The sequence below is a fragment of the Gossypium hirsutum genome, chromosome A09, assembly GCF_007990345.1.
Source record: "Gossypium hirsutum isolate 1008001.06 chromosome A09, Gossypium_hirsutum_v2.1, whole genome shotgun sequence".
Lineage (NCBI taxonomy): Eukaryota > Viridiplantae > Streptophyta > Magnoliopsida > Malvales > Malvaceae > Gossypium > Gossypium hirsutum.
In genome coordinates this window covers 6708457-6730885 of record NC_053432.1, presented here as the reverse complement: position 1 = coordinate 6730885, position 22429 = coordinate 6708457, and the positions used below count along the sequence as shown (strand labels likewise).

Below are 22429 nucleotides of genomic sequence, written 5' to 3'. Positions count from 1 at the left end.
AATCAAATATTATCATAAAGTCCCTTTCTTAGGTCAATAAGACCTTAAACATGCATTAGAAGAAGGTCGGGACTAAACCGAACACATACAAAATTTTTACGAAACTTTTGAAAAAAAAATTGCTTCAAATAAGGGAACATGCCTGTGTGGCTAGGCCGTGTGCAAATCTGACTTAATTCGAAATTAAATATTTAAGGACACGGTCAAGATACACGCCCGTGTGCTCAATCGTGTAAGCAATTATATGACATTTGTAAGGCTAATTTATCACCAATTTGGGTCCTCCTACAAGTACAAAATCAAGCATCATAAATGCAACATTTTCAGTCAAATTCAACTTCATTCATGTATCAATCAATCCATAATATCATCAACCAATTTCATGTTCACTCTCTATACCAAAACATACCAAAATCACATGCCAAATTCATTCACTCATACATGATCAACATCTCAAATTACCATATCAATCTCATACCAAAATTTATACCATACATACATACCATGAAACATACTTCCCAAAATAAGCTTATACCATACCTAAATGTACACAAACATTAACATCATTAACAAGCCATTTTCGCATGGCTACATATATACAAATCAAAATGAACCATAACGAAACTAGCCTATACATGCCACTTAACCAAAACTCAAAGCTTTTATTTACCGAAACGATAATCGGATAGTGTGACAAGATCTCCTTCAACTTCCAACCCGAGCAAGTCTCTGAAACTCTATAAACATAGGATAAACACACAGAGTAAGCTTAGAAAGCTTAGTAAGCCATTAGCAAATAAATCATCTCAATGATATTTATAATTCAATTTAATTAGGTCGAATTTATCAAATCTCAACCAGATATATATTCATCATACTCGTAAATTCATATGTCCATATTAAGTAACTCCACTTATCTTATTTACCAATAAACATAAAACCATGCTTTCAAATTCAAATAACAACCATTAGCTCAATCATAAATCAAGCTCACACATATTCATTAAATCGCCAACCAAACCATGGTCATTTATTACAAATCATACATAAAGTTATATCAACTTCTTTATAAACATTTCCAAACTCGAACATCATAGTTCCCCTTTATTGACATAAACCAATTTTGCATTCATGAATCATATAGTCAACCAAGATCAACTTTATTTTACTAATCATATATTACATACAAAGCATACTCTAACTCGACCATTTTAATCCCCTTATCCATTCAAATTTTCAAACCAAACAATCATACATCAAAGCCATGTTTCATGTTTCATAATTCTCAAGTCCAAAACATAGGACCACAATTTCATATAACGAGCGTTTATAACATATCATTCATTTATATACATTCATATCATTCGTTGTCATATATTTCACATATGGCCATATGATACATAATCACCTTTCATTTCTGAATTTCATAAACAAATCACACGTACCTGAATCGGATGCCATTTCACCTAGTTATTCATTTCTCAGAATGCCCGTTGAACCGTTCGAAATCAATAAGGATACTCGGATAGCTCATAAGCTCGTACAACGCCAACGTCCCAAACGTGATCTTACATGTAATCAAATATCAATGCCACTGTCCGAGACAGGGTCTTACACTAAATCATATACGCTGTCGATGTCCTAGACATAGTCTTACACGCAATCTCAAATCGATGCCAACATCTCAGATGTGGCCTTACATGGTAACACATATCGGAATCCTATGTCATGACATATGTATCCTAACTATTCCTAGGTTCGTATGGGGCTTTTCGAATGTCGACACATTATCGGAACTTTCTCAATTGCACCTATTCAATCAATCCAGGGTTGAAACATATTCTCCAAAGCTTAATTCAATTCGGCATCACATATATATTTCTTTACAACTCAATTCAGCACATATAATGCACATACATTTCAATCACAAACGGACCGGAACGACTATTCGACAACTTTCGACTTTCCCAGATCCAAAATCGATTTCCTCTTTTCTTGATCTAATTCAATACAAAATTGGCTTGTTTAATAACATATTCATTTAATTTCATTCAAAATTACATAATTTGGGCATTTTGCATTTTAGCCCCTAACCTTTTACATTTTTACAATTAAATCCCTATTTCAAAACAACACAAAATACTCAAAATTGCATTATGCCCATGTTAGGCCGATTTCACCTTGGGTCCCTAGTAGCCTATTAATTCAATTTATTTCACATTTTGACCCCTCAATTTACAAATGTCTCAATTTAGTCCTTAATACACATTTTTATCAAAAATCACTTAATTAAGCATAATAATCTATCAACAAAGATTTATTTTTCATCATCAAACAACAAATTCATCACACTTTCAACAATGGAAAATCTCAAATTCTTCATTAAATCTGAAAATTAAGGCATGGGTTTACTAATATTTGAAATTACGATCTCAAAAACGTAAAAATTATCAAACGAACAAAGAACATACCCAAATTAAGCTTCCTAGGTGCCAAAACTTAAACAACAACCATGGCTTCTTTTCTTCTCAACATTCGGTCATGAAAAAGATGAATACCCCATTATCTTTGTGATTTGTTTTATTTATTTCATGTTAATAAACCATTTACAATTTTAACCTTTGTAATTTAATTAGAAAACCATATAACATAAGCCCATAACTGTCCATCCCATGGTTTAATGGCCAAATTATAACATAACGATCCCATCTTTAATTAATCAAAGTAATTAAGCATTTTAACAATTAGAATGTCACTTTTATATTTTACGCGATTAAGTCCTTTTTTACAAATTGGGCACACAAACGATAAAATTTTCATTCGAAACTTTCACACATATTAATTCACATACTGTAAACACCAAAAATAATATTAAAAATAATTTTAAGACTTCGAATTTGTGGTTTCAAAACCACTATTCTGACTAGGGTCTAAACCGGGCTGTTACAAATCCTAATTTCATTTTTATCCCCATACAACCCTTGAATATAAAAAATGTATTAATTGGTATTCATTTAACTGATCTGTGAGTGTATATTGAGAATGTATGGATATTTACTTTTTTGAGTACTTCGATACTTGTTAAATGATATTGAGTCCTTTTGAGTCGTTCTGGCAACATAATATGATATCACAAATTCAAATTTGGCGATTAAATTGAATGTAGATGTCACAAATACTATATGTATAAATACTCTTTGCCTTTGCTTATAAACTTTCATTATTTTATAAATATTATATGTATTTAATATGTGTAAATCCTTTTTAATTTTCATCATAATATGATCCCTACCACCTAATTATTTTATAACATTTCCATTATTAATATTGAAATTGTTTTAGCACCTATGATAGTGCTTATGATAATACTTATGGTAATAGTCAGAGTGAAGACGATGATGTTAACAACCTTTAGGTATATTTTACTATGATTTATTTTATCATAGCATATTATTATAATTGAAACATTGTAGATTAATCATAATAAAAACATGAACAGTTGGATTAATCATGACAAAAGTGCTCTAGTGGCATCTCCCATCCACACCAATCGTTGGGATGGATGAAGGGTGTTACAAAAAGAATGGAAGATAAATTAGTATAATTTACAATTTGTTATGAATCAAAAATCATATTTTTATGTAATTTATTGTGATTATTACTTAAATATTTTTAGAAATATTGTTTGAATTGGAACAGATTGACCGGTCGGATTAGTTAGACTATGAATTGATTGGAGGACTGGTTCAAAAAGTGGCTTTGAACCGACTAGATCAAGAATTGATATAAAACAAGTAAATCGATAATTAGAACGATTGAACCAGGATTTTTTTTTTTGAATTTTTAAATATTTTTTAATCAAACTGATTAGACTGATCAAACTGATGAATCAATAATCTAATCGGTTCGATCTCCGATCTGACTTAAAAAAATTGACTTTTAGTTGTCAATTTTTTTTGAGAATTTATTGAATTCAATATATTATTGTACGGATTTTAAAAAACTTTTATTAAATTAAATATAAAAACTAAAATATTTTTTTATTATTTTTAAATTATTATGCAATAAATAATTTTATTAAAATATAATATAATTTCTTACATTGCATTTATTTCCTAAAAAGAAAGTTTAAATTCATTTCTTGTTTGTCAAGTACTCAAATTTATTATTTAAAAAAATATTGCCACAAATATTATTGGAGAAGAAAAAAATTGATTTATGTAGATTCGAATATAATTAAATGTATTATTTTCTTATTTAAATATTTGGAATGGATTATTTCTAATTCTAGAAACGATTTTAAAAGGATTAAGAATCTTTAATTTAACTTTTTTATGTTAAAAAAAGAAAAGAAAAAAGATTCTTTCGATTAGTGAATAGAAAAAGAATAAATCAATGAATCAACGGTGATAACATATACGAACCGACTCACTTCTTACATCCAACGGTCATGATAATTTTCAATAATAAAAATAATATTTTAACCAAAACCCCAACATCCGAAATGGAAGTTGGAGTTAGGGTTTTTGAGGTCTATTTATTGCACTTCTGAGATTTACAGCTTTCAATGTTCTTTTCCCCATTGAAAAAATATTTTCGCTAGATTCTTTAATCCATTAAGATATCATGGGCAAGGGTCCAGGTCTCTACACTGAAATCGGCAAGAAAGCCAGAGGTATTAAAATTACGAATTTTTTAAGCTTTCAATCTGTAATTTTATGACTACCTTTCTGAACTTTTTTTCTTTTTGTTTTGGATTTTAGACCTTCTTTACAAGGATTATCAGACTGACCACAAGTTCACTCTCACCACCAGCTCTCCAACTGGAGTTGTAAGTTAAAACTTTTTGCTGGATCAAGTATTCAAGCTTTGATTTTCATTTCCTGGGTAGCTTTTTATTTTTGCTAAAGATTTATGTAGTTTTATGAAGGAAATGATTTTGGATTCTCTGTTCTGTGAAACCCAAGTTTTGTTTTGGTCACATTTTATAGTCTTGTTGGGATCTTTGTAGATTTATTTTTTCAGTTTCTTGATTTGATGCAAAATGCATGTGTTGTTAATTTCAATGAACCTAAACAGTGAATATTGGATTCATTTTCTAGATTTTTTTGGTAGAATCTTCCTGATGCATGTCTTATTATAAGCTTATGTTATTAGATAAAAGAATGTTTATTTAAGGTTATTTTAAAGATATTGTCATATTTGTTTTCAAACGTATATTTATGTATATACATTGTTTTTTTTGGGAGAGGGGTTCTCTTAAGTAAGTAATTACAGTAGCTAATTTAGTGCATTTCTGTATATTTTGCTTCCAACACTTGAAATGTTGAAAGATTCATGTTTTTAGAGTTTTAGCATGGGCATCTCATTCTTTTTTATTGCTATGTATCATGTGTGATGTTCCATTCTTGATTTGCTACAAGAAATTTAACTAATTCTCTGGTATTATGGGTGTCCCCCCCCCCCTCCTTTTTATTGTTAGGCTATTACATCTGCCGGAACGAAGAAAGGCGAACTCTTTTTGGCTGATGTTAACACCCAGCTGAAGAATAAGAATGTCACAACTGATATTAAAGTGGATACCTACTCCAATGTAAGTATTTTGATTTGTTTCTTTTGTTTATTTCGAGTTTATTTGGCGTATAAGCTTTAGTCCTTGGTTACATATTTGTTAGCAAGTGAGATATGATGCTCTTTTCTCTAATTACTCTTTGGTCTTCATCCAATTTTTTTTTTTTTTTTTTGAGAAGCTCAGTAGTTATGTTCCATGCCCTTCACATTAGAAACCTGTGCCTTATAAACTTGTTTGGAACATCGAATTACTAGAGCATGATGTGCCTTTTAGACATCTAATCTTTTTGGATAGAATGCTATTCTATTGAAGAATCTCCTCGGTTGAGTTTATAGTTGCTCTTTTCCCCCTTGTATTCCTTTGATATTGAATAAATATGGTTCTTATTTTGGACATTATTTCTGGTGCTAAAGTAGTTTATGTTTATCAGCTCTATACCACCATAACCGTTGATCAACCTGCACCCGGGCTGAAAGCAATCTTTAGCTTCAGAGTCCCTGATCAGAGGTCTGGCAAGGTATGCAATCATGTTCACAAATTTTGGCTTTTAAATTTGAGAACATGTTAGAACTGCCTCTAGCAGTTAGAATGTTCACTATGCTGATCAACGATGCTATTTTCCCTCTTTATATACCAGGTTGAACTCCAGTATTTGCATGAATACGCAGGGATAAGCTCAAGCATTGGATTAACTGCAAACCCTATAGTTAACCTTTCAGGTGTGATTGGAACTAATGTTCTTGCACTGGGAACTGATCTCTCGTTTGACACAAAGACTGGGAATTTCACAAAATGCAATGCCGGTTTGAGCTTCTCCAATGTGGATCTCATTGCATCGTTGACTCTGTATGTGATATGTTCTATGTTCTCGTCTCTAGGCTTGCTATCATTGTATATGATCCTCATTGAGTCCCTTGTTTATTGATGCAGGAACGAAAAGGGTGACTCTCTTAACGCGTCATACTATCATATAGTGAATCCCATGACTAACACTGCTGTTGGTGCCGAGGTGACCCATAGCTTCTCTACCAATGAAAACACCATCACCATCGGTACACAACATGCATTGGATCCATTGACGATGGTTAAGGCACGGGTGAACAACGCTGGGAAGGCAAGCGCACTAATCCAGCACGAGTGGCGCCCCAGATCCCTCATTACCATTTCTGGGGAGGTGGATACCAAGTCCATTGACAAGAGTGCCAAGGTTGGACTTGCTTTGGCACTCAAGCCTTGAGCTTTATAAGAGCTCTCCATCTTGGAAGAGTACGGCAAGGTAAGCTTAGAATTTTGAAATGAAATCTGTTGACACTTTTTCATGGCGTTGCCATAGACACTTATGTCAGTGGTCCTTTTTTTCTTTTTGGCTTAAAATAAGAAGAAAACAAAACAAAAAGAAAAAGAAATGGCATGTTGGCTTCTTTTTGAACATCCCCTGTTTAACTGATATTCAGTATTTCTTTACTTGAATATATTTAATGATCCCTATCTTGCTAAAATATTTGTGTGTGTGTGTGTGTGTTAATTTTTATATAGAAGGGGTAGGGGTTGACCATAGGTAATTTGTATATTAGATTAGTACGGGATTAGTGTTTTTCATGTTGTAATTGTTGATATCTAATTTATTTTAGTAGTTTGCATATTAATATGGCATTGATTTTTTTTTTTTTTTAGAATTTGGGTTGTATATAATATTTAATTAGATACTATTTGTCAACGTATTTGGATGGACCATGGACATCATTTGTGGATTAGACCTTATCCAATCATAAAATCAACTTTATTATCATATTACAATCAATGAATAAAAAAAATTAAATTATAAGTCAAATTTGATAAAAATATATTATCGGTTCGTTTGAATTATATACAACATAAAATATAAGATTGTTGAAAAATTTACGTTTAGAATTATCAAAATTAAGATCCAAACAACTATTTTTAACCTAATTATTGAAAAAAACGCTGATTATTAAAAATATATGTGACAGGAATTCTTTTTCCTTTCTTATTATTCATGATGTAATGATTAGGATTCATTGCATTAAATTTTCCCAACCCCATTTTACAGGGAAATTATATGGATCGAAATCGACCCAGCATAAATAGAATAATATTTTAAGCCAAAAAAAAGTTACTCGACCATTAGGGCTTCGACTGCGATGAGGTGCGTTTAGCTTATTTTTTGTCTCACGCTACAGTACCGTTACAGTATTTAATCTCACTACCGTCGCTGTTTTTACACTAATCGCAGCTAAACGCACCGCCTATCTAAACTCACCTTAGATCTATGGCATCTCTTATTAAGAGTAGTCACTGTCGATTAAACAGGTAAAGTCATATTATTATACAGTTTCTTTCTTTTTAATAATTTTTCTACAAAATTGATTCATATTTTCCTGAAAAAGAAATAAGTAAATTAATTTATTTTAAATATTAAATTAATTTTTTTTAAATTATTTATTTATATAGTTAAAAGTTAATGTAATTTGCAAAATAACAAAATAATAACATGGTATACCATGTGCATTTTACACTAATACATAAAAATAAGTTTTCAACAAAATAATTAATTTATTCTTTAATTTAACTTACAAAATTTATTTATTTATTTTTTAATAAAAAAGACAAAATAAAATTTTACTTACATATTTGGGTTCAGAGCACATCTTCCAAATCCAAATGCTTTTTGAACGAAAACAAAGCATCTTGTGATTTATATATATGAATATTAAAAAGAGGAGCACTAAAATTGAAAGTGGAAGACAGAGAAGGAGGATAGAGTAGGCTAGGTTGAAGAGTGTATAATTATGATTGTGACACCAAACAAACTTTTGACTAATTAAAGGGTTGGTGTTGGGTGGCTAACTGGAGGGGACTTTAGCTTTTGTGAACATCATACCATACCGTTTCATAATCATACCATCATCATTTCATCATCATATTCTAAGTCATGTAGTAAAAAAAAAAACCACCCTGTACGCATATATATATATATATATTGTACACAATTTTTTCTTATGTTAAGATGTTAACAAGACTAACAAGAGATCCATTTGTACAACAGCAAATCAAAGACAAAAGACAATGAAGAGGGGTAGGGTATATTGTGGGGTCAAAGAACAGATAATGCAACTCGCATAAAATTAGCCTCATTCTTCCCATTCTATTTCATCTACCATCTCCCTAGTTCCCATCACCATGCCATTATCCATTACCAGCATAGCTTTTCAGCCTCTAAATACGAGAGAAATAAGTGAGACAGGGGGCGGTGATGCTGCACGTTCAGTACGGCTTGTTCATTCAGTTCTACTGGTATAATTAAACAGTGGACATCACAGTCCGAAGAAGCAGATACCGGATAAGAACCGAATTCAAAGTATGAACATAGAGAAACTCAAACCTATGATTCTTTTGCTTTGGGCTTTGGCGATGGGTGAGGAGCCTGATGATTGCTTGAAGCAGACAAGCTCCTCATAGGTTGTCCTTTCCTCACTACGAATCCTGCTTGTGCTCTGGTGCCGTTTTTAGCATTTACATTGGACCTATTACGATTGGACTGCATAGTTTGGAAATAATAAGAAGAGCTAGCCATATCTTTAAGGTTTGGTAGAGGCTTTAGGATTTCAATAACTTCACTCATCCGAGGTCTGGCTTTGGGATCACGGCTAAGACATTGGGCAGCCAGCTGCGCAGCTTTCTGTGCACCTTTTATCGAAAAGTGGCCTTCAAGACGAGGATCTAAAATTCGAAAGAACCTTCTCTTGTCTCCTAGATGAGGTCTTGCCCATTCCACGAGATTGTGTTCCCCATTAGGTCGGTTTTTGTCCATGGATCTTCGGCCAGTCAACATTTCAAGTAAAACTACCCCAAAGCTATATACGTCACTCTTCGATGTCAAATGTCCTACATATATAGCCAATGATCTAGGTAAAAGAAGCTTTTCAACTCTAAACATTATAGAGAAATAAAAGTGAATACACGACATACCAGTCATTACATATTCTGGAGCAGCATAGCCATATGTTCCCATAACTCGAGTAGATACATGAGTTTTATCTCCTTCCGGACCATCTTTGGCGAGTCCAAAATCAGAGAGCTTGGCATTGTAATCCTGAAGTCGGGAACAAGTTTAGAACAATAATGCTACATATGGTAGAAGTACTATTTTTTTCGCATATTTTAGTATATACGGGAGCAATAAACTAATTCAATTTATAATATTCAACCACTCCATGACTTACTTTTAGCAAAGAGACGGGAAGTTTTCACTTATTTTGAATGTCTTATTTTTTACAAGAGTCGTTACTGATCTTTCTAATTTCAAGTTCAAATTTGTACTAACTATTCTTTTTTTTTTATATATCTAACTATTGTAATTCATATGTAATAAATATGCACTTCCCTCGTGTTATTACACTAGTAACCAAACGAGACATAAAAGAAGGAAAGCTTATGGAGGGAACTTAGTTTCTGTTTTCAGTTACATACCGCATCTAACAGGATATTAGATGTTTTAAAATCTCTATATATCACTGGTCTTTCGGCTTCTTCATGAAGAAAGGCGAGACCCTTTGCAGCCCCAAGTGCGATTTTCATTCTAATAGACCAAGGAAGTGGCAAGGACCCTTCTGCGCAAAAAATGGTTGTTACCAGAGAAAATTAAACATCAAACACGAAAAATGCAAACAACAATGAATATGAAAACAATAACCACACATTAGATTTTTCATTCCAAGTTTCTAATGGTATGTCACTTTGAAAAGTTTCAAAGAGTTGACCACTTTGGCCTCACATTTGACGTGTTTACACAAAATTAAAATGACAAGTCAATTCTAGCAGAAATTTTCACTATAATCACACATTTAGTACGGCAGCCTAATTATCAAAATCCAATTATTTGATAAATCGTTTCGTTGCCAATAGCGTTCAAGCTTATTAGGAGAAAGCATGCATGTTAACATAAAAAAGAGGAAAACTTCAGGCACCATTCCGTATCTGTAAGCTAAATTTTGTACAACTGACAACATTACCTTCCGATAACAAAACCCTAATTCTCGGTTTTGACCTAAGTTAAAGAGCACCATAGAAACCATACATTTATTAAACACAGCTAGCAGCATATGCATGGCTGAGCTATTTAAGTGTCGGAATACTTTGGTTAAACAATCATGTAAACCATGCAAAAGGTATATCATGATCCACAACGGTGTTACGTACTACGGAAGAGGTGGTTCTCCAAACTTCCTCGTGGCATGAACTCGTATACCAGTAACCTGTGATCATCCTCGATGCAGTAACCAACCAATTTAACCAAATTGGGATGAAGGAGGTTCCCAAGAAAATCCACTTCGGCCTGAAACATGAGGGGAAACATGAAATTTAAAATAGAAAGAAATGTACGGTATATGAAATGTAGATGTCATACCAGCCACTCTTTGTGACCCTGAAGTCCCTCAATGTTTAGTGTTTTGACAGCAACAGTAAGTCCAGTACCGGGTTTCACAGGAGCAGTTCCGTTCTCCTCAATCCAACCCTTGAAGACACAACCAAACCCACCCTCACCGAGAAGACTCTCAGGTCTAAAATTCCGGGTTGCTAACTTAAGGTCAATAAATGTGAATTTTCGAAGCTGCGAAGCAACTTTCAGTTCCTCACTATATTTCGGTGTCGAAGAAGCAGTTTCTGCATTACTAGTGGTTGTGGAAGACACAGGAACAACCGGTTGATCTCGGCTTTTCTCTCTCGTCGTCGATTTACTTTCAGCTGATAATATATACAAACAACAAGACAGTGAAATTAAAGATCATTCAACAATAGTAGCTATCAGATACCATTTCACATATTATATATGCATTTTTTACACAACAGTATTTAGAAACTGTATCAAAATGCCTCAAGGATTCATCTTATTGGCTTTTCCAAAATAGTAAATGGTAAAAAACTAGTTGCTTTTAAGTTTCAACTAATCACATCATTCACCAAAAACTGATTATTTGCCTAAAAAAAGAAACTCCATTAACATGCAAGTATATAGCATAAGCACCACAAAATAACTAATATTTATATAACTTTAATTAAGATTAATAAAGAGATCAATCTCAGATGAATTTCTATAAAAGTAGAAAAAGTTTTTAAAAGATATGTTGTTTAACACCAAAATACTTGGCTATAATCTAAAAATTTCTTATATTCTAGAGTTATTTATTCCTTTTTTTCTTAAGATATTTTTTTAAAAAAAAGTATTTTTAAGAGATTAAAAATAAGATCATACCTGTTGTTCCACTCATAGAGTTATCAACTCTTGATCTTGAAGACATGCAACTTCCCAAAAATCTTAATTTAACCCAACATCCAGTTTCTTCTTCTTCATCTTTGTTCTTCCTTGATGATTTTTTCTCTCTTTCAGATTGATGGCCAAACCCCATCTTTCTAAAACCATCCAAATTCTTCTCAAAGAAAGCAACTTTTTCTTTCCTCCTTTCAATAAAACTGACAACTTTTTAATCTTAAAACATCTAAATACAAATAAAAAGTAGATTTTTAGCTGTTAGTCACTAACACCCAGTTTATGAAATTTAGTCAAAAGGCAATTTTTGATAGACAGAGAGAGAGAGAGAGATTAAGCGCTGCTTGAGAAAGTGTTTCAACAAAGGGCAGATTGGGCAGTTTGAAACAGAGAAAAAGGGCAGCTTGGGCAAGAGAGAGAAACCAAATAAATAAGCATAAAAAAAAATTCATCTCTGTGCTACTAACTACCAACAGTGATCTTAGCATATTCCAAATCAACAAACAATTTAAAAAAAAAATTCCTGTATTTTTCCGAAATAAACTCCATTTATTTTTATTATAAAATATTAGCCATTTTCCTAATCTGAATTAAAAATTTTAATTACGCACCTTGTTAATGAAGTTTCCTTAAATTAGAATTTATATTTTAAGATTATATAAGTTCATTCGTGAACATATTAAAACTTGAAAATTGAAAATAAATTTATAAAATTTTAAATTAATAAATCGTAAAATTATACTTTATTTTTTTAAATTTTAATATAACTCTATTCATTTTGTTATTGATTTAAAATCTAACAAGCAAAAATCAAAAATAAAAGGATTAAATTTTAAATTTTTAAAAAGAAGATAGAGTAGAGGCAAAATTAGACGAAGAAAATCAGATGTTAGAAAAAAGAATGGAAGTGATATACTCAAAAAGATTTTGTTTTTTATTTATGTTAGGGTTGATCTTATATGTAGAGGACATTAAGATACATAAAAATCCATTGAGACAAAGCCACGTTTGCATATAGGTAGGTTTATATTTTGCCTAATTAAAAAAAAACATGTTTTACAAAGAGACAAAGACAACAATCACTTTCATTGGTGTGGTTGTAGCCAAATTACCAAGTGCCTTTTCGATCACCATACGCCACTTAGTGGAATTACAAATCAATAACTTGAAATTTGATTCCCCTTTTTTCATCTTCTCATTATTTTTTTGCTTTACTACATTTCTTTTTCACTATATACCTATACATTTTCTTTTTTTCGATTTGTGTTCAAGTTGATTATTTTAGACCTAATCATGGGTCGGGTCATTTGTTCAGATTTGAAAATACGTTTAGAAAACGGAAGAGTTTAGACAAAATATGATATTCTAAAAATGAACTTGGGTAAAATTTAAAGCTTGTTCTTTATATGGGTCAAGCTTTGGGAAAGCTTTTTTGCTCGAGTCCGATCTGACCCGAATATTATGTTATAAAGCAATACTATATTAATTATATATGTTAAATAATTATTATATTTATATTAAATCACTAACCTAATAACTATTAAACTCATTACCCAAAACCTAAAAAAAATTTACCCAACTAAATAACCCAACCCAAAATAAAAAATTTTAAAAATTATATTTAATACAATAAAATATTTATTATATTTGTTTTTGTTTTTTACTATAATAAATTTTTATTATATTTATGATAGTATTTTTTTAATAATATTATCTTTTAATGTATTTTTAATGTGTTAGAAACTTTTATTTTAACGTTTTTTTAGTGCATTTAATGTATTATAATTTTTTGAAAATTATTTTTTAATAAAAACTAATCTAAAAAACTAAGTATGGGTAGGTTAGGTCAACCTTGGATTTACTTTTCTTAAATTTGGTCGGATTTAGACAAAAAAAGTAAATTCATTTTTCAAGTTAGATCAAACCAAACCCGAGCTTAAAAAATTAGTCTAGATACCTTACATAACCATTCAAACCCATTATCACTTCTAATCATTATTTAATCATCATCAAAACAATTATTTTCCAATTTATTGCATAGAATTTTAATTATCCATCCTTTAATCTCTACTTTTTTTTTAATTTAAACATGTCTTAAAATAATCAAATCTAGCATTTCTCCTAATATTGATATGTAGAAAGATTTTTGTAATAATTTTTAATTAATGTTGTTAGAAATAGGCTGAAGGTCTAACTGATAATAAAAAAATAGTTAAAATTTTTTGAATAGGTAAAACCTTAAAATTATAAATTTATTAAATAATAAATTATTTTTTAAAATAATAATTGTTAACTCTATTCTAATTTAACTTTATTTGAATTTTTTTTAATAGTAAAAGGATTAATTCAATCCATTTTATTAATAGATAGACTAATTTGATTAGATTCTTATCATAGAGAGACCTCTAAAGGACATCCACTTAAACTTAGCCTACTTTTAAATAGGAGAAAAATACGAGCTTAAATAGTTTGAATTCACACCTTTTAGTTGTTGCTATAACAATAATACCAATTGAACTAAGAATTAATCAACACTACTAACTATTTTTTATGAAAATTAATACTTAACAAAATCCAAAATTAAAAAAAAAAAGTTTAATGGTCCCAAAAGGTTTTGTAATTTTCATTAGTAAAAAAATAATCAAACCACTCCATGAAAAATACACCCAATTAAGCTCTCAAATGTTAAGAATAATAATTTCTATCATTGACGATTAATGTGTTGACATGACCGTTAACAATTGCTCAGTCAATCATTTTGTTATTGATGTGGTGGTCCACATCAATAAATTTTTTTAAATGTAAAATTATAAATAATTTATAAAATTATTAAAAATTACTAAAATTTTTGAAATATCTAAAATATAAAAAAATAAAAATTATTAGAAGATTGTAAAAAAAATTTAAAAAAATTGTTAAAATTTAAGAAATTGATTAAAAAATTTAGGAAAATAAAAAAAGTATTAGAAAATATTAAAAATTATAAAAAAAATTTAAATATTATTAGGAATTGTGAAATATTTAAAAAATATAAAAAATAGAAAAATTAAACAACATATTAAAAATTATAAAAATAACTTTAAAATGTACTTGAAGTTATACAAAATTCAAAATTATAATAAAAGAAATTTCAATCCAAAATTAAGAAATGAAAGGTGTGGTTCCAAGCTCAAATAAGCTGAATAATTTTCATAAAACCTAATAAAATCTAAAACTCCTACCAGCTCAAATAAGCTTTTTACCTTTGGGGAGAGAAATTATCAAAATATTTTGTATTAACCATTTAAAAGGTATAAAATTTTTAAATTAATTTATATTTAATATATGATTATAATATTATTTATTATTATATTTAAAAGTTTAGAATATCTTATGTATAATTAAATTTACAAATAATTTATTAATTATTAAAAAAATATTTAAAAAGTATATTTTGTGTATAATTATATTAAATTATTTAAATATTATCTAAATTAATTTTTTTTACAAATTTTCAACATCCTGTTTAAAATAAACATTCTTAAATTAACACTTTCCAAAAGCATTTTGTTTTCAAATTAAAAATGAGTTGATCTATCTTTGTTGGGCCATGTAATTACCAAGGCCCAAACTTCTATTCAATTTTTATTTTAGCTTTTGTGGATTTTTTTATTAATTTTTTTCTTCTTTTTATAATTTAGAAGAGATTTAGATGATCCAGCTGAACTCCACCATATGCTGAATGGAAGTAGCCTTTAAAACTTTTAAATTAAAAAAAACAATTAAAACTGAATATTCAACCCTAATACTTCCTATTGTCCAAAATTGATCAAATCCAACTTCTTCCATTAACATAATCACATCTATGCCACTTGCAATTATTATTGGACCATTCTTTTGATTTGGCACCACTATCCACATATTTCAAACCTTCAATTTTCTTTTCAAATCAACTTTAATCTTAACTGTAAAATTTTCATAATTTTTTTTCAGGAAGAAAATACGTACTTCAGTTCACGCGAATTTATATTTTCTTAATTATTATAATAATAATAATAGTATCAATGAAGTCAAAACTCAATCTATTTAATCAATATTTCAATCCAAAGAAAAAATAATTACAAATAACAAACCGGAAATTTATTTCAATACAATAAAAATATTGAGATTTATTTAACAAAATTTTGACTAATTTAAACCCTCTTTTAATAGTTTAGCTTTTTTATATAAAAAAATCAAACCCTAATTACAGATATTGACACAGGAGAAAGTTTCATACTAAAAGTAAGATTTAGTTAAGTCATTTCACGTTGAAATTTAACAAAAAAGAACGGTCACATTCAACAGGAGCAAGTGCTATTCGAGAACAATTAATCTATCTAGATTTACGAATTCTTATTGATTATTCGGTGGTAGAATGAAAATAATTAGGGGAAGAAGACCTCATGGGTAATGAATGGGAAAAATGCATGAAATTGGCTAAACATCTTATTCAAACAAATATAGAATTAGAATGGATGATTTTATGTGTATTATCAATTCTTCCTTTTGAGTTGAAACCAATCATTCAGATAGATGGGGTAAACTAATGAATTCAATACTAATGAACTCTATAAAAAATTATCTATCGAAATAATACTCTAATCGATCTATTAACAATAAATAAATTTATGCCAAGAGAAATTAATAATGTGTCAGGAAAATTATCAACCTTCAACAACAACAAATTTAATTCATATATATTTTTTAAATTATCTATAAACTTTCTAATTCGAAATCGATGTTCAATATTTACTCACTCCACAATTCATACACATTTTTAAATGATGATATTCAATACATTCAAGTTTTCCAAAGTGCAAATTTTATTTTATTTTTCACTTTTCTTCAAAGAAAATAAAGAAGATTTTAGGGTTTTAATAAATTGATCTTTTGGCTTCCATCTCGCATGTGATAGAATTGAGAAACTCATCATGGTTATTAAATAACTTCATAAATCAAACCAAGAGTTATCTAGTTTGACAATTACAGTAAACTACATTAGCAGTCACTCAATTATTGATAAGTTTCTTTTGTCATCTAATTATAAAAATTACAAAATAATTACTTAACTATATGATTTTTTTTCTTTTCTGGTTATCAACCGTTACGTGATAGCTTTTAGAATTGGCATGATAACAACTTTTTAACTTTTAATATTTATAAATTATATCAATTTAGTCTTAATTTTAAAAAACTTAACCCTCAATGTTGACACATTACATTCCAATTTTACTTTTATTTGTGATCCTATTACCTAAAAAAGTTGAAAGAATTCAAATCTATCAATTAAATTTGATCAAAAACAGAAACACCTAAAAATTTAAGACAATGATTTTCACTTTTCTCGTTCTTTTGAATTTAACCTTCAATGTCACAAATAAAAAAAATAAAAAAAAAACCTAAATTACACCATATGTAAATCTCGAGAGTAATTGTTTGGAATCAAAACTAAATTAACACAATATATAAATGTTAAAAATTAAAGTTGTTATATTCTATCAATTTATTTTTTGGTGACTAAAAAAAGATATAAATAATTAAATGACCATTTTATAACTTTTTATAATTAAGGTAAATTTGTATAATTAAAGTAAATTTGGATAGATAACGTGATACGATACGATACTTTAACTTATTTTTTGTCTCATGCTACAATATCTAATCTCACTACCACTATTGTTTTTACCATCATTATTTTTACACTAACCGCAAATAAACACACTAATCATGCAAACACACTCCTATAAAAATAATATTCCATCATAGTAATACTAGGTCTTGGTACCAACTTTGATCAGCTAATTTATACTACTTTGTTACATTAAATATTTTTGAAAGCCCTAATGCGGTCAAATTCGAGGGTAATACAAGGAGGATAGAATTCATGATTAGAACATTTATTTACTATATCCAAAAAAAAAAACGGAAACAAAAAACACAAAGCAAAAACTCAAAACATCATTTCAAGGCAAGACTCAAAAAAAGTAGTATGTGAGAAGTACAACATAGATTCATTCTCTCATGCTATCTTCACCATCTTCTTGTTCACTCAGCTCGAGATCGGCCAGCAACTCTTCCAATGGAACCGAAGGCAGATCATCCCCATCCGACACCGATACCATCTCTGATGGCTGGTAATCTTTGTTACGGTACAGTGATAAATTGAACCTTAGCTCAGGGTTCTCTTCCAAATCCCTCAAGAACTCTTCATATTCTGTGTCCAGCTTCTGTTCGTTCGCTCTACCTTTAGATTCGTCTAGTTCCATATCAAGGGACTTAAGCTTCCATGGACGAGGCTTCCCACGCTTCTTCTGGCGTTTTTCTTCATAGCTCTTCTTTATCAGAATTGCCTCAGGAAGGACAAGTCCTCTATACTTATCGAGTTCGATATCATTACTGTTGGCCCCATAAAGGTCGTACCCGAGTGCACGATCTCCAGGCTTTAGAATATGGCCTAGGTGTGTTCTTATGTAAAACAACTTCCCATAATCACTTACACGAGCCACCTCAGCATCTGCCATTACATATTTCGAGCCCCCAAGATTATATTCAGGAGAAACAACTTCAATGTTAAAGACATCATATTCCACCAGTTGCCTGCTACCAAGTAGGGACTTGAAGGAATGCCTCCAATACTGGTCAGTGTCCAAGAAACACTGCCTCAGAGTAAACGGATCCAACAACGTAATGTTGTTCGTAACTTTCGTGCAGATCACAAGCGGACCAAGGTTCCCCAAACTAGTAGCCACCTTTGGAGGCAAACAAATCAAATCCTCACGGCAAATGGGGGATATTTCGACTGAGAACGTGTACTTGTAATTGTAGCTATTACTCTTAGGATCATGAGACACAAGCTGTTTGTCATGTCTACTCTTTGTTGGAGCAACTTTACCTAAAAATTCGACAAACTTCACAGCATGACTCCTGTTGGAAAAGAAAAAATCAATTCCTTGATCCATTTGCTTGATTTTAATGGCATGGGCAGCAGCATCATGTTTCAGGATGAGCTGTTCCAAATAAAAGAAGGTTCGCCTGTGGGATACACGCTGTCTGAGTTGCACAGAAGCCACCCACTGGTCAGGATTCGCCTGATACCTCGTACAAGAGTCACACATGTTATCTTGTTGAACATACTCGACAACATAAGATTGCTCCAAAATCGCTCCATTAAGAACCTCTTTTTGAACCTTCAGCTTGACCTTGATTCTCTTAGAATGTGGTTCAGTCCAAATGAATTCAGCATTTACCAGCCTAACTTTCTTCAAATCAGTCTCCAATCGTTTCACACAAAACGTCAAGAGCTCCTTCGATTCCAACTGAGCTTTTATCCAAGTTCTTGGGGGCTGCAAGTAGCTATCACAATCGGGACAATGCATAATGGTCACATGCTTTCGTAAACCTTCTGTGATGTCAACTTCAGACCTCAAACATGTTACGCACATGTTGGCAGGATTTGGCGCCATTGAAATACCACATTTGCAACACAAGACAGTACCTCTTGTTTGAGGAACCACAAACATATCTGATGCCATAGCAACTGTTCCATAAAGATGATAATCATAAGTATATAGCAGCTCAAAGCAACATACATCAATGGCGGAAAAAGCTAATAACTAGAAACAAGCGAGTCAATCGCATGTCTGTCCTAATGAAGGGTTAACTTAAAAGCTGCTGTTTAACAACATCATTAGTTAAAACAACAGCAACCGACGTTGGAAACAATCCATATAAGTTCAACATATTCAACAAGACAACCTATTTACAAGCATGGCTGCCCATCGGCGCAAAAGGATGATTTTATATATATATGTGTGTGTGTGTGTGTATTATAAACAGCTCAAAGAAACAGAAACTAAGGGCATAACACAAAGAATAGCCTTCTGGTTTTTACAATCATAAAAAACCAACAAAATCCCTAATTTAGAACAAGAAAAACCCAGATTTACAATATTTTTAATGAAATAAAATAAAATGAATTTTAAGAACAATCTTTCAAGTGAACATATTCAGAGAGTTACTTGTATACATAAGAAATCTCAATCACACTAAAATAATTAAAAAAAATCTAATTCAATATGCAAAAAGAACATCAAAATCCCAAAAAATAAAAACAAAAAAAGAACGAATTCATTAAAACTGATACTGCAAAATTATTGGAAACAAGAAAATTGAAGAAAAAAAGTTAATGCCAGATTTTTTTAAAAAAATTACCTTTATGGCTGTCACCTACAATACACCGCTAATCCGCGAGAAAAAAGAAAGAAGAAAATGAACTAATGCTTTCAAAACCCTATAATATAAAGCCGAAGGCGAAAGCCATTTTTGTTTTTGTTTCTTTTTTCGTTTTTATTTTTGGGAGTGTAATGGGCCTTTTGACCCATATTGTAGCGGGTTTCACTTAATTTTTTGGGCCTAAACTTTAAATTATAATTTTCTGGGCCAGAATAAAATTAATTTAATTAAATGTACTAATAATTTTTCATTACATTTGTAAATATTGAAAGAAATTATTGACAAATTATGAAAAGAAAATCTAATTTAGAATAATATTAATTTAATTTATAATTTATAATTATATTTTTATCTTTATTAGTGTTAAATGTGTTTACAACATATTTTTTTCTTCTTGAAGATGTAAATTGAAATATGAAATTTTAAAAAAAATTTTATCAAATTCTAATTATGATTATTATTTAATATTTTTTTCATTAAATGTAATTAATTTATAAAGCTAGTATACTAAATCCCAATGTAGTGAAATATATAATAATATTTTAAAAAAAATATCCTTAAACTACTCGATAGTAAAATTCATAAAGTAATTGTGCATTTACGAAAAGTCTAGAAATTATCATGTTTGTCCAAACAAGATACATTTAGATGGACCCTTCCATTTCTCAAGCCATGAGCATTGAGGCAATACGATGAAGTTTTTTTTTTTTGCTTCTCATTTCTCAGTTAATGTTTTTCATAGTGATGAATCTACAAGAATTGTGTTAGTACAAATCTTCGGTGAGGAAAATCTCGAACACACGAACGGAACTCGAACAGAAGAAGAAATAGGACAAGGCTCCAAGGCATGTATCAAGCCACTATCTTTAAGGTTATATTCGCCCCCACCTATCTTCGGTGTGCAAACGAGTTCCAAGCAAATTAACCTCGAGGATACAATAAAGCCAATGACTATTTGCGTTTTGCACTGACGAGAATAGCCCACTACACACTGAGCAATGTATGGCAAGAAACTCAATTTCTATGAAGGATTTCTGCAGTAATACTTTACAGAATAATCTAATAATATTAGAAAACGAAGGAAGGAAAGAAAGAATCTTAGAATTTGATGGTATATTTCCAAATGAAATCTCATTCCTATTTATAGGAATTTTCATGTCTCTTCAGAGAGACATCTTTCATCAATATGTGTCTTTTTGAATAATAATGTCTTTAAAATTATTCATTTAATTATAACTATTCAAATAAAATTATTTAAATAGTTATAATTCTTTTTCAAAAAATCAAACAATATAATCTTTTGATTAATTACACCTATTCATTTATAGTTATTGGAACACTATAGATATTTGAAAATGTTCCAACAATCTCCCCCCCATTTTCAAAATATTTTAGATTTTGATATTCTTAGAAATCAATTTGCATAAATGAAAGGTATCTTACGATTGAACCTTCACTTAGTGAAAACATGTTAAAGTTAATCGAAATTGTATAGTAGACTAAGCTTTGAACCAACTATTTCATTTGATTAACTGAACACATCTCACACAATGATTTCAACATCGGTCAATGCATAGTATCGAGGGACACTATTATGGCCATGTGCCTGTGTTTTCTTTTCATGAGTGCTGTCAGAACCAAGCCCTTAAGCTCCTAGAAGCAGCCATACTTCCATTCACATAGGTAGATCCCATCAAGAGTGTTCCCATAATTATAACACTCCAACATTTTTATGTTATGGGTCCATTAAGAGTACATTATTCATCCTTCCCTTATCATTACGGGTACCTAGCACTTTAATCTTAGGATGGATTTATTTACAGTGCTAACAGTCACATACTAATGATGTACTTTGTTTCATTGAACTCAAGACTTGACGTTATACCAAGCATTAAGTCGAGTTTCCATCATGGGTGACTCTAATTAATGGGCTTGAGTCCCATCCCTTTTGAGGTCTTTTTTACTATATTTCTAGCAAGACTTTTTTACTAATTAAACTGTTATTCTAGAACTTGCTTGATTATGCATGTCGAGACCACACCATTTGATTTGATATATCAAAATGATTAAGGCAATTAGGATTAACCCACTCATGCCATGAAAAGCCTACCCCCACGATTAATCCCTAGTAAACCTCCTTGAGCCTAACAAACCAATTTTTGTATTACCCTTAATATTAACCTTTAACCCATTATTGAAATCCCCTAAATTAATCCCTATTTTTGTCGAGATTTGAGTTGAATGGATTGCCTAGCAATGTTTTGTTCTTCATATTTAGTCTATATTTTTTAACTTGTTCTTAAAGAAACTCTGTT

At 30.4% G+C, this 22429-nt stretch overlaps 3 protein-coding genes across 4 annotated transcripts; 1 reads left to right on the top strand and 2 right to left on the bottom strand.

Moving 5' to 3' along the window:
* The first annotated feature begins 4423 nt into the window (after positions 1-4423).
* LOC107892361 (mitochondrial outer membrane protein porin of 34 kDa) lies at positions 4424-7071 on the top strand. Its single transcript, XM_016817430.2, has 6 exons — positions 4424-4675; positions 4764-4831; positions 5483-5593; positions 6003-6089; positions 6210-6418; positions 6503-7071. The coding sequence occupies exons 1-6, from the start codon at positions 4627-4629 to the stop codon at positions 6807-6809; spliced, it is 831 nt and encodes a 276-aa protein (XP_016672919.1). The 5' UTR covers positions 4424-4626; the 3' UTR covers positions 6810-7071.
* Positions 7072-8532: 1461 nt separating this feature from the next.
* On the bottom strand, positions 8533-12339 carry LOC107892360 (probable serine/threonine-protein kinase PIX7). Of its 2 annotated transcripts, none has more exons than XM_016817427.2 (6): positions 11847-12339; positions 11001-11338; positions 10793-10928; positions 10064-10203; positions 9563-9686; positions 8533-9478 (listed from the first exon to the last, which is right to left on the bottom strand). In XM_016817427.2, the coding sequence occupies exons 1-6, from the start codon at positions 11998-12000 to the stop codon at positions 8976-8978; spliced, it is 1395 nt and encodes a 464-aa protein (XP_016672916.1). In that variant the 5' UTR covers positions 12001-12339; the 3' UTR covers positions 8533-8975. The 2 variants fall into 2 exon arrangements, with proteins under 2 accessions (XP_016672916.1, XP_016672918.1); XM_016817429.2 differs by having other exon boundaries at positions 10064-10200.
* A 5321-nt stretch (positions 12340-17660) lies between these two features.
* Positions 17661-20213, bottom strand: LOC107892359 (60S ribosomal export protein NMD3). Its single transcript, XM_016817426.2, has 2 exons — positions 20094-20213; positions 17661-19419 (listed from the first exon to the last, which is right to left on the bottom strand). Exon 2 carries the CDS (start codon positions 19412-19414, stop codon positions 17894-17896), a length of 1521 nt encoding a protein of 506 aa, XP_016672915.1. The 5' UTR covers positions 19415-19419; positions 20094-20213; the 3' UTR covers positions 17661-17893.
* Positions 20214-22429: the final 2216 nt, after the last annotated feature.